Source organism: Portunus trituberculatus, chromosome 34 (assembly GCF_017591435.1).
Source record: "Portunus trituberculatus isolate SZX2019 chromosome 34, ASM1759143v1, whole genome shotgun sequence".
NCBI classification, from domain to species: Eukaryota; Metazoa; Arthropoda; class Malacostraca; order Decapoda; family Portunidae; genus Portunus; species Portunus trituberculatus.
This window is the reverse complement of record NC_059288.1, coordinates 2,272,501-2,285,325: the sequence shown is the minus strand read 5'-3', so window position 1 is coordinate 2,285,325 and position 12,825 is coordinate 2,272,501. Positions and strand designations below refer to the sequence as shown.

General features: G+C 44.8%; 2 protein-coding genes across 2 annotated transcripts; both read right to left on the bottom strand.

Moving 5' to 3' along the window:
* Nucleotides 1–219: 219 nt before the first annotated feature.
* LOC123512549 (small nuclear ribonucleoprotein-associated protein B-like) lies at nt 220–6,596 on the bottom strand. The gene is made up of 4 exons (XM_045268975.1): nt 6,511–6,596; nt 6,226–6,331; nt 1,092–1,406; nt 220–571 (listed from the first exon to the last, which is right to left on the bottom strand). The coding sequence occupies exons 1-4, from the start codon at nt 6,511–6,513 to the stop codon at nt 546–548; spliced, it is 450 nt and encodes a 149-aa protein (XP_045124910.1). The 5' UTR covers nt 6,514–6,596; the 3' UTR covers nt 220–545.
* A 3,608-nt stretch (nt 6,597–10,204) lies between these two features.
* On the bottom strand, nt 10,205–12,006 carry LOC123512754. The gene is made up of 2 exons (XM_045269328.1): nt 11,312–12,006; nt 10,205–11,017 (listed from the first exon to the last, which is right to left on the bottom strand). Exons 1-2 carry the CDS (start codon nt 11,328–11,330, stop codon nt 10,365–10,367), a joined length of 672 nt encoding a protein of 223 aa, XP_045125263.1. The 5' UTR covers nt 11,331–12,006; the 3' UTR covers nt 10,205–10,364.
* Nucleotides 12,007–12,825: the final 819 nt, after the last annotated feature.

Genomic DNA, 12,825 nt, shown 5'->3' with positions numbered 1-12,825 from the left:
GAAAAAGTTTGGGGACCACTGCCCTAAGATCATCACTCATGTACTCTCCACATTTAAGGGGGGGGGAATTTCAAGACCCATTCTTTTGGCTACCTTTCTTGAACCTGCTCAGGGACTGGTATACAAGTGGACAATTTTGTTTAATCATTTCTGATGCCCTTGGCCAGATTTGCTCTCTGACATAAAGAAAAGGGACATGGATGAAAAAGATGACAGTAATTATGATGATGATGATATTGTATTTAAGTCTCAATTTGTACAAAAAATCTTTACCTACCAAAATAATGGCAGAAAAAGACAAATAGAAGACATTTTAAAGAGCACAAACTCTGAGTACAAATTTATATCAAAACTTTAAGAAATTGAACTCAAGTAAAAATATTTTCTTAACTGATAACATTTATACCAATAAAGGTAAACATAACTTGACTTAAAACACATGATGAGAGTAAAGAGGAAGAGCAATGGTGAGTGATGGTGACAAGGAGCCTCTGCAGGTAACCAGGGGTGGTGAGGAGTGGGAGGAGGACCAAGGCGGGGGCACCTCAGTAGGGTCGGCCTCCAGGGGGACCTGTGAATGAAACCTTGGTATCACTGGCCATTCTAACACAAATAATACAACCTTAACAAAAACACAGGAAGGGAACCTTAAGTTGACCTGCTGTTGATGTCAGATAATTACGTTAAAGAATTCTACATTGTAGTTTTATAAGTACATTTCTAAAGTTTATATATCCTAGTCTAGTTCAAGGTATGTCTGTATTTTTAAACTTTAAATATCCTAGTCTAATTCAAGGCAAGTTTCTTTTCTTCATAAAAACAAAACAATAAAAGAGACAAGATGGCCACTACTTTCAAAAGGCCATATGAAAAGAACTTAGGTTTTAATGATTGTTCTATGATTCCAGTAATACTTCTCTGTGGCCTTCTGGAAGCCATGACACCACTGATATATCTCAGAACACACTTCCTCATTCATCTACTTCCTTTTTACTAGTCAAGAAATTAGAGCAGGGCAAGGAAAGATTAATAATACTTGAGACGAGTCCTGATAGGGTGGCTAGCAGCACTCGGCCCATCACAACACTTACCTCCTCTCATCATGGAGCCACTGGGGGGTCCCATGGGACCACCACGGCCCATGTGTGGGGGCATGCCACCCATCATGTGTGGGGGCATGGAGCCAGGGGGACCTCCACGGGGTGGCATGTTGAGCTGGGGGCCGGCACGGGCTGCAGGCTGCATCATCTGCTGGGATGGTCCACCCACTCCACGCACGGGTCCCTGCAGGCCAGCACCACCAGGGCCAGGCATGCCACGGCCAGCGGGCCTGCCAATGCCGGGGCCGGGGGCAGCACCGGTGAGGTTGACGCGGGGTCCCTCCTGTAGGGTGCAAGACAATGTTATACACAATAATTACCCAAAGCTGGCTTCCCACAATACATGGTGATCTTATTGAACACATCATTTCCTTCACAGGCCTGGGTGAATCATGAGTCTCTTCATCTCCATGGCCACAAAAGCTCCCTCCCTGAGGTCTGCTCATTGCAAGTAACACTATTAAAAAATAAAGCCTTCATGTAATCTTTTGTATGCCAATAAAACAGCATCTTTAACTCCTATCCAACATTTCCTTGGATATTGCTCTACAGAATATATAAGGAAAACCAAGGAACACTTTTATCCATTTATAACTCGGAAGATTAGAATGAACACCGATAACAAAAAAAAAAAAAAATGTAAAGGTACATACATCAACAATGTAACCACCACCTATCACGGCCACTACCTCACTAGCACACACAATACAAAACAACACATGAAAACATAGAATAAAATACAACTAAATGACCAATGAGATGAACCTTTCAGCACCACAATGAACCTTTCCTTCCACTGTTACCTTTTTTTCTTCTTTTATGTAAGAGAGGAAATCTGGCCAAGGGCAACAAAAATTAATAAACAAAAAAGGCCCACTTAGTTGCCAATCCCTGACTAGATTTTTTTTTTATTATTTCAAGGGAGAGAGGAAGCTGGCTAAGGGCAGCAAAAAATATAACAAAAAGACCCACTAGAATGCCAGTTCCCTAAAAGGTTACTAGAGTTAGCCAAAAGTCTGAGACAATGTCTTCAAACCTCCCTCTTAAAAGAAGTCAAGCTGAAGGAAGATATAAACACAGCAGCAGGCAGGGAGTTCCAGAGAGGACTGAAGGGAGGAAGGAGTGTGGTGCGTCCCATCAAAGTGATCACATCTACCGTGAGGAAGGGCTGAAGGTTGAGGAGAGGGAATACAAACACTTCGAAGTTCTGCGTGTGTGGTATAGTCTTCCCTCTCTCCTCCTTTCCAACGTAACATCACTGGCGAACAAGATGGACGAGTTGATAGTGTCAGTGAGATCTAACTGTGCAGACATTGTGGCGATCACGGAGGCGTGGCAGATAACTCCTGAGGTGTGTATGATTCAAGATTACCAGCTGTTCCACCACCTCAGGAATCAGCGCAGGGGGGGAGGAGTGGCCCTGTTTTGCCGCTCTGACCTCAGCCCCTCACACCTACACGTCGACGTCCCCGCCGGATTGGAGGCCCTGTGGGTGAGGGTTACCCTCCCTGCCACCCCTGCAACACAGCCTCCATCATTGTGTGTGTTGTCTACCACCCTCCACGGGCCGCCACTGCACGGTTGCTCACTGATCACATCATCGAGACTGCTGATGCTCTACGGGTGAGATTTCCTGCCGCCAAGCTGGTAATCTGTGGTGACTTCAACCGCTTGGATATCAGTGAAATCCTGCACCAGCTACACCTCACCCAGGTCGTGGACTTCCCCACCCACCACCAGTCCACCCTCGACCTTATCATGACAGACCTGAGCCAGCAGTACTCGCCTCCCAAGCCACTCCCCCCCATGGGACGCAGCACCCACCTCTCCATCCTGTGGACACCCACCCCACCACCTCGGTTCCCAGGTCAACTGTCACCAGATCCCACAGGCCCATGCCTGACTCCGCCATGAGGGAATTTGGGCAGTGGCTGACACATCACCCGTGGACCGAGGTACTGGATGAGGAAGACGTCCACACAAAATGGCGGAACTACTTCACCACCACAACGGAAGCCTTCCACCACTACTTCCCGCCAAGAACATCACAGTGGACCCATCTGATGCCCCTTGGATGACGCCCTGCATCAAACGACTCCTTCGTCAGCGTGACAGGGCTTTCCACTCTAGCCCTGACCAGTACAGGAGATTAAGGAACAGAGTTATCAGGGAGATCAAAACAGCCAAGGCAAGCTACTACCCAGACAAAATTCACCATCTCAAGCTTGCTAACAACAGACAGTGGTACGACAAGATTAAGTCTTTGTGTGGTTTACAAAAACAAGCCTCTTCTCTTCCCTGTATTTCACACCTTTCACCTGACAACGCGGCCGAAGAGATTAACGGTCACTTCGCTGCGATCTGTCAGACACTCCCTCCCCTTCACTCTACTACTCTCCCAGCCTACCTCCCTGCCCCTTCCCCTCCACCCCCTGTCCAGGAGGTTGATGTTTACAGGAAGCTTCTTAAATTTAAACTAAACAGATCCACCACTCCCACTGACCTCCCCATCAAAATTTACAGAGAATTTGCCCCAGAACTTGCCACACCCTTTGCTCTATCATCAACGCCTCCCTTTCTCAACATTCCTGCCCCGATGACTGGAAGACATCTTACGTCACCCCCCTCCCCAAAACTTCCAATCCACAGTCACTGAATGATCTAAGACCAGTCGCCATCACCCCTATACCCAGCCTTATCTGTGAAGATTTTGTGTTCGACTGGGCCTATAACAAAATTTGTAACTCTATTGACACACAACAATTTGGTAATATTAAATCCACCTCCACATCTCACTACCTTGTCAGCTTCCTGGAATTCGTCCACAGCCACCTGGACAAACGCAACACTTCTCTAGCTATTGCTTTTGTGGACTTCAGAAAGGCCTTTGATCTTGTTGATCACACTGTTGTGATAAATAAAGCCATCACTCTGGGTCTCTCTCCCTACCTGATAGCGTGGCTGGCAGACTTCCTCACGGGAAGGCGTCAGGCCGTTCGTTATCAGGGCTCTGTCTCCTCTTTCCAACAGCTCACATGTGGGGTCCCTCAGGGGACCAAGATGGGTCCTCTGTGCTTCCTCATCCTTATCAACGATGCTCTCGTCCACACCCCCACCGCTGGAAGTATGTGGACGACTGCACCGTGGGCGTACCCGTCAACAACACCAACCCAGACTTCTCAGCACTTCAGTCCACTCTTAACCAACTACAGACGTGGACGGAGGACAACAAAATGACCATCAACCACACCAAGACCGTGGTGATGCACATTTGTACCTCCACAGCAGCAGTCCCCCTCCCCAGCTATCTGTGGGCCCTCACTCCCTCCAGGTGGTCCGCAGCACCAAGCTTCTAGGTGTCTTGGTGGATGATCAATTATCATGGAAGCAGCATGTTTCCACCATCATCAGGTCAGCCTCATACAAGATCTATATGCTGCGCCGACTCAGGTCCCTGGGTGCACCGGCAGATGAGCTGAGGGGAGTGTACCTCACCTTTATACTCCCTAAGCTCATGTACGCCTCCCCAGCGTGGTCCTCCTCCCTGAACCTCACACAACGACAACAGCTGGAGAGGGTTCAGAAGAGGGCGTTCAGGGTCATCCTTGGGCCTGCCTACAGGTCCTACGAGGACGCCCTGACCTGCCTGAGTCTGCCGAGGCTGGCCACAAGACACCAGGAAGCCTTGGAAAAATTTGGGGAAGGGCTGCTGCATCATCCACGTCTCCGCCACCTGCTATCCCCAGACGTGCCTCCCCTGCCCGCGCCACCCGACACCAGAATCGCGTGGCGCCCTTAAGAGCACCGCGCACTGACCGGTACCACCTTAGCGCGGTGCCCACTATGGTGCGAGCCATAAATAAATAAATAAATAAATAAGTAAATTCTTGGTTAAGTTAGATCCATAGTTAGGTTAAGCATTTCATTGTTTTAATGTCCCTGGCATAGACCCCTGTACATTTTCAGTGTAAATTTTTGTTGCACTGCCAAATTAATAAACCGTATGTCTTGAAATGTCCCAGACCCATTATTATTATTATTATTTTGCTGAATGCTCAAAAATTGTGAAAGGACTTTTTTCCTGTTTATGTGCTTGTCTAAATCTGGAAAATCATAACAGGTTCCCCTTTTCCTGTTTTCGTGCTTGTCAAACACTGGAAAAGGCCAACTATGACCCTGGACTGATAATATGAGAACTACAACCCTGAACTGAATTAAGAAGACCCATGACAACTGAATCAAATTTATGTGAGAACTGTGAACCTGAAATTAATTAATCTGACCTCCATGACCCCTCTCACTCCCCCAGATCCCATTAATCCCAAAATTGGTAGAGACTGTGGAAAAACACTTTGCTCTCACCACAACAGCTTTCCGAGGCCACGAAGAAGAAAATGACTAACTTTTTTTCATTTCTTTATTTATACCATGAGGGCTTTTCACAGGAATTTCTGGGCTAAAGGGGATACTTTTTGGGGTACCTCCTATCTCAAAGCCCACCCGCTAGGAAACCGTTGGCCCGAGTGAGGAAGCCCAACCTACACTTGGACTGTGGACTATCCCTTCTTCAGTGACACTCTGCTATCCCATTATGAGTGACTTTCTGAATAAATATATGATGCTTTTCCTTTTATCTGATTGATATATACAAAGTAAGAATTAGTAATGATATAAGAGCGGGAAAAGTCTAAACATTACCCAAATTGACAATCTCACGTAATCTAACTTGACCTAACATAACCCTAGATTAATATGATGTCATCTAATTATTCTGAAGCAATCTACATGTAACCTCACCTCACCTCACCTAACCCATGATTCAAATATCTACGTATCTATTTTCTAATATTATCTAACTATAAGACTCAATAACTGATTAAATGACTGACTGATTGAAAAAAGAGGTGGACTTTTATTAAACTGACTAAATAACTAATAAATAAAAAACATGATTGACTGACTAATGATGAAACTAACTCACCAACACACACACACAAACAGATTAAGAAAATTGCCAGAAAAACCAACAAACATACTAACTAACAATGGAACTCCTGAACAAATTAACAAAGAGGGACAGAGTAAAGAAAAATTTTAACACACGGATTTTCACTGCCCCTCTAACCCTCTCTCTTACCTTTGAATATACCAATGAACGTTCGGCTGTCCTGCATGGTCACCTTCATCCTGTAGCCGATGTGACTCAGCATCTTGTTGTTCTTGGAGAACGTCTGAGGGGAACATAACAATAAGCATCACCACAAAAATCAAAAACTTACATTCCCGGTATAAATTTCAAAACGTTCCTACATTTCACCTTATTCACTCAGCTTCACCTACGTTTTTCTGTGTATTAACATTATCAGCATGGCGTTAAGTGTCCTCGGTATATATGCTTGTGATGACTTACCATTTTGAAGAGGTTTAGTCGGCAGATTACACCGATAAGTAAAAAAATCAGCAGCCGCTTCCAAACGTTTGGTGGACGCGGCGCCGCTTAGTTGATGGTTGTCTCGGATTTTTGTTTTTCGGAGTCTATTTTGTTTTTATTAGCAACGAAGGGTAATTGTATTATCTTTATATTAATTTGATTTCTATTTAGTGTTTTATTTTATATTTTTAATAAAAATACATATTTTGTGGGATTTTAAAAATTCAGAGGGGCCGAATTGTAAAGAAGGTTGTTTTTCATTTGTCCATTATTCCAGTTAACTGATTTTCTTGATGATCAAAAGCAAAAATATCAATATAAGTTATATACAGAAGTAAAATGATGATCATATGAGGTACATATTGAATATAGAGTAAGAAAATTAATAATGTTACGCTCTCAGGTGACGAATCCAACACAATCAGCAGTAGTGGTCGTAAGATGGAATACCTTTGTATCGGTTCCCACTTTTGTGTATATTTCTTATTCTTCTACTTGTATTTTTCTTGTCTTGGTGTATGTTCTTTTTGTCTTTCTTGTGGAGACGAATGATAAAATGGAAATATTTTATGATATCATGGCAATAACTGAACCAAAACACATAAACCTCTCAACAAATTAAAACAAAATACAAAGAAAATAACACAATAAATCTGGCATACATATTCTGATACAATATCAGTAAAAAAAAAAACGATAAAATAAAATTACTTATACTTAACGGCTCTACGGTAGCAGAAGGCGCTGTTGTAACTTGTGAGTTCAGCTTTCTCGGTGGAAGGCGGGCGGAAAAAGTATTCGAGAAAATTGAAATAACTCTAATAGTGTGTTGTGTCTGCGTGTATCGCAAAGACTGGTAGAAGAAGGATTATAGAGACACAATTCTGACTGGTGAGAAGGAAGTGTGAGCAGTGGAGAGTCGAGATGTGAGTGTTATAAGAGAATTGTTTACATTCCACTTACCTGTGATTCCTCGATACCATTGTTTTACAGGTTAGTTTATTCCTGAGTGAGGTTCGTTAACCAAGCGCTGCCGATCGATGTGCGAAGTGGAATGAAATAGAGATACAAGTTTTAACTAGTTATATGTAACCAGATCCATTGAACTGGGTCATATATTTAGCCTTTAAGTAATAAGGGTGAAATCCATAGTGATATACTTGTGTTGCTAGGACATCTCTATACTGCTGTTACTTTTTTTTTTTTTTTTTTTTTATGTAGGGAGGAGCACCGGCCAAGGGCAACAAAACAGTAGTCAGGATAGGACGCCATCTCCTTGGTGGTGACTGGTTAAACAGACACACACACACCGGGAATATAAGTTTTTTTTTTTTTTTTTTTATTTATAACCTCACAATCACAACCGAAAAGGCCCGGCCGGGTTCGAGTCCCGGGAGCGTCGAGGTAAATGGGCAAGCCTCTTAATGTGTAGCCTTGTTCACCTAGTAGCAAGTAGGTACGGGATGTAACTCGAGGAGTTATGGCCTCGCTTTCCCGGTGTGTGGAGTGTGTTGTGGTCTCAGTCCTATCCGAAGATCGGTCTATGAGCTCTGAGCTCGCTCCGTAATGGGGAAGGCTGGCTGGGTGACCAGCAGACGACCGTGGTGAATTACACACACACACACACACACACACACACACGAGGGAACATTCATCCATTTGAAGGAAATCACACAAGTAACTGACTACTAATTTGACTCGTGGTGACGCATTCGATGTGAACGGAAGTAAGTCAAAATGACTCAAGTCAAATGACGTTCGTGACTTGACGCGACTCGACTCGCTTGGTGTAAACGCAGCCTAAAGTTTCACATTCTCCATATTTACTAAAGCTTCACTACATACGCACACATTTTGTAAATACTTAAACACCCCACATGTTACATCTTACAATGCCATCAATTGCTACAGATCGCAGAATTAAAGGGATAACTGAACTATTGCCGTGTTCCGATGCCAAGTAAATGTTACATAGAAAACCAAGCATTGAAAGGGGTAAATAAAGTAAATATTGTCTTTCACCACAGATTTACTGCTACCTCCTTTTCTACATCTTCCTCCTTTTCTTCTATTTTTAATTTTTCTTACTCTTCCTGGTCCTATTTACACTACAGGTAATGCAACAACAATAACAACGACAACAATAAAAACAAGTAATGATAGGCAAGGCACACCACCGCTTCCCCATTTCACACACACACACACACACACACACACACACACACACACACACACACACACACACACTTGTCCACCAACTGCCGCTTAACTATGCATAAATCCAAAAAAATAATAGTGTGCTCGTTACACTTGGGAACGATGATAATGACGACAGATATTGACTACGAGACACTGCAAGGCTGGAGAGTCGTTTTGATGAAGTCATTCATATATAAACTAAACATTTCACTGTTATCTTATTTATGTCAGTGAAAAGTTGATCTATACGGAAATAAAAACACTTCACTGCGTTCACTTATATTCACCATTGTTTCGCTTCGAGGTGATAAAACAATAATTGAGGCAAAATATGGGCCCTCTCCGCGATAGCCGGTGTCTCGGGAGCCCAGGAACCTGTTCAAGCCTATTGGTTTCAACACTTTTCGCATAGTTTCCTGACTTATTCGGTTCTGTACTACGATTTTTTGGTTTCTATAAATATTTTGTTGCTTTCGAAATGTTTTTCGTGTCTGTTTGGTAAATATGTGGCGTTGTTTGCTGTTTTGTGTTTAAAGAAGTGCCAGCTCTAACCTGGTGGGCTTCCTGGCTCCCCAACTCTGTTACGGGGCAAAAAAGCAGCACAGTGGTGATGCGGCATAACTCCATAACTCGGATTAACAATAGGAAAGGATTGGAGAGTGCATCATGAACAGCAATAAGTTAGGCTCAAAATCACAGTTTGGCATTTATTATTATTATTTTTTTTTTATATCAAACTATAACTGTCTATCATTTCTGCTCTTTTAAGTGTGTTGCACTGCAATTAACTCAAATGTGCGGGCTTTATAATGGTGTTTATTTCTGTTATAAGCAGATATAGTTTTTGTTTTCATTTGTTTACAAGTCTAATTGTGGGTGTAGCTCCTAGGTTATTTTGAAAGATAGGTAAGCCACTGTAGAGTGTTTTAGCATAGTCTTTAAACCATCATGGCTGTGCTTATCAGCGGTATATATTGTGTTAAGGTTTTAATGCTTTGTTTCTTGGTTTTCTATTTTTCATGCGTTTACTTCTGGTTCTAGGCAAGTGATGGATGCCTGAAAATATATTTCATATAGTGTAATAAGGATCGGTCGAGGAGCGCAGAAGACGGTGAGTCAGAGAGCTGTGGATGTAACTCAGGAGACCATTCCTTACCATATGAGCATAGGAGACATAACCAGGAAGGGAAGGAGCCTGTGGGGGAGGATCGGGCTGGCCCGGAAAAGCCTCTTGTAGAAAAATAACACCGGGTTCGTGAGAGAAAACGCACCCATTGAGTGAAAGGAACTTGTCAAATCTGGTGATGGATGGATGGATTTTATTTAGGCGCCGCAACAGCGAGGGTCATTTGGCGCCGCTACATTAATTTTCAATTAAGACAAAAAGGTTTAAAATGAAAATTGATAAAATAACTAAAATCAATTAAAAGTAATATAATTAAAGGTAGCTAAAAAAACTAAAAAGACAATAAAACTTTATAAAACATTAAAATACATAAAATAAAATAAAATTCTAAAATTCACAAATAGGGGAGGAGGCCAGCCTCTCCCAAAAAACAAAAACATCATGGCCAAGGGCCAGACACGATGGTCCAAGGACCTCAGATGTCAAATCTGGTGACTCCACAGACGTTCTATGAGAGTAACTTCAGTTGAGAATCAATGACGAACACAGTGCTTGGATGGAGGAGACTGGAGAGTGTGGGAAGAGGTACGACTCGTGGAAGACTGGCCCGGACTGGGAAGTAATTCACACAGGTTGTCAAGACGAGCGCCAACGAAGTCCATCCTCTCAGCAAGCGTGGAAACTGAAGAGACGGTGGTTTCCTGAGATTCAAGCAGAGTAGAGCTCCTGGATGCAGTAGCAGCATGAGCGTCGGTGAGTTTGTTAATCCTTGCGTCAAGAGAGGCAAAGCGGTCCTCAAGCGCTGCGCACCTCGTCTGGAGAGAAGCAACAGCCTTTCGGAGAGCAGCATCCGCCGGGGAAGAGGAGGAGTAGGAGGAACACGCGTGGATAGAGGCGGCGGTGGGACAGAATCAATGCCACGAGGTTGGGTCTGGCGTCGAGCACAGCCGTGCCACACGTTGACACCAGGCTGTAGGCAACGAGGACACTTTCCACTGCGACGAGTTCGGCGGAAGTGGAGGTTCGTTGGTGAAGGTAGAAGCAGAGGAAAGCGGGGCCGAGCGCCGGACGTAACACTCCCTGGACTCGTGGGCGGCAGCACACCAGGCACACTTGGGTGAGGCAGAACGGTACTTGAAGATATGGCCAAAACCCCAGCACCTGAAACACTAAGGGCGGTCATCATGAAGCTTCTGCACCTCACGGAGGGGGGCAGAAGGGAGAGAAAGTCGAAGACGATAGTAGGTGGCGGTGGCTCAGGGAGACTCCACACGACAACAATTCGGTTGATGGGGGAACCGTTTTGTGTGAAGCGCCGAGACGAGTAAACTCCCAGGAACTGTTCAGCAAGACGATGGTCCACATCAATGGGATAGCGAGTGAGTAAGTAGTGAGGAAACTTGCGAGGCTTCTCAGGGGAGTCCTGAAGGTCAAGAGGTAGAGACAGGACCTCACCCGACTTAATTCGCTCCATTATGTCCGAATGCTTCCTCGAAACGTATAGACGAAGCGAGAAGTGAGAGCAACCATCTTGACCTCGGTCGCGTCCCGTTGGAAGTGGAAAGCCTTGGTGACAGCCGGCAGCCAGCGAAGTTTAACCTCGGTAGACGGGTTCCCACTGAAGGCAAGCTTGACACCTCTCGCGAGGAACAAACTCTGGAGGCGAGGATCGAGAAGAGGTAACGGGAGAAGCACCAGAAACAGAGTAACAGGCTCACCAAGCACGGGTGAAGTACCCTTAGCGGACTTGACAGAAGGAGGCAGACACTCTTCAGTATCCGAGGCAGAGGAGTCATCAGCAGGCCGCTTAGCAGAGGAGAGTGAAGTGACCAACTGGCGGGGTCCATGCTGAGGAGAAGGCGGAAAGTGGTGAGGCGGCGCAGGACGAGGTAGTTCGAGCCAGTGGTTCATAACAGCAGAGTCGTCGGTGTCCGACAACGCCAAGTCATCCTCCAGGACAGAAACCGCATCACATCCAGAGCTCTCCATGGAGGAGGGCGTGGTGCCAGGAAAGGCAAGCAAGCCAGACACCCAGTAGGCGGCAGAGGAATGTAGAGGAGAACATGAGCTCAAAGTCAAGTACTTCCCCTGCAGTGAACAGCTTTGGAACCAATTACACCGAGACAGAATCGAGACTGTAAAGAGCGCAGAGCAAGACACGTCCTGTCTCAACGGATGCCGAGGCAGGACAGAGAGAGAGAGAGAGAGAGAGAGATTTGATTTGATAAATTTATTGCGCAATTGTGCCAGGCAACACAATACATTATACATATTAGCAATGCAGCCAGCATGGAGCACCCACATTCACACACACACACACACACAGGCAAACAATGCCACGCAGGGCAAAGAGTTTATATTATCAAAACCTTAATAAATGCCACGCAGGGCAAAGGGTTATTATCCACAAAATCCCGGATGTCTTAATAACATTTCCTCCAGAACATTATGAGCTAGAAGATAGCGGCAAACAGCATCCAGTGACAGTCCTTGGGGCAGGAGATGGCTGACAGCGGGGCATAGAAAGAGAGAGAGAGAGAGATGACAACTGGAAGAAATCAGAAAAGAAATACTAATTAAAAGTCTCTCTCTCTCTCTCTCTCTCTCTCTCTCTCTCTCTCTCTCTCTCTCTCTCTGTGTGTGTGTGTGTGTGTACTACTTTTTCCTATGATATGGCGCAATGGCGTAGCTAAGGGGAAAGGGGCGGAGGGGGCGGTCTTCCTCGAGTGGCTGTTTTTTGGGGCGACTTTTTGGTCCTCACAGTTGTCAGTTTTATGTTGTTAGGCCTATGCGTGCTATTGATAATTAGTCGCAGGCCCATTTTGTTGACACACAGGTCTAGCAGCTTTAAACAATGAAAGAAAAAAACCCCAGCTGATTTGGTCTGGATATAAGTAATTCCTTCCGTACCACTTGTTAATTAACTAGTCTGGCAGTCTGACTTAATGTGGCTACTCTGCAGTTTGGTG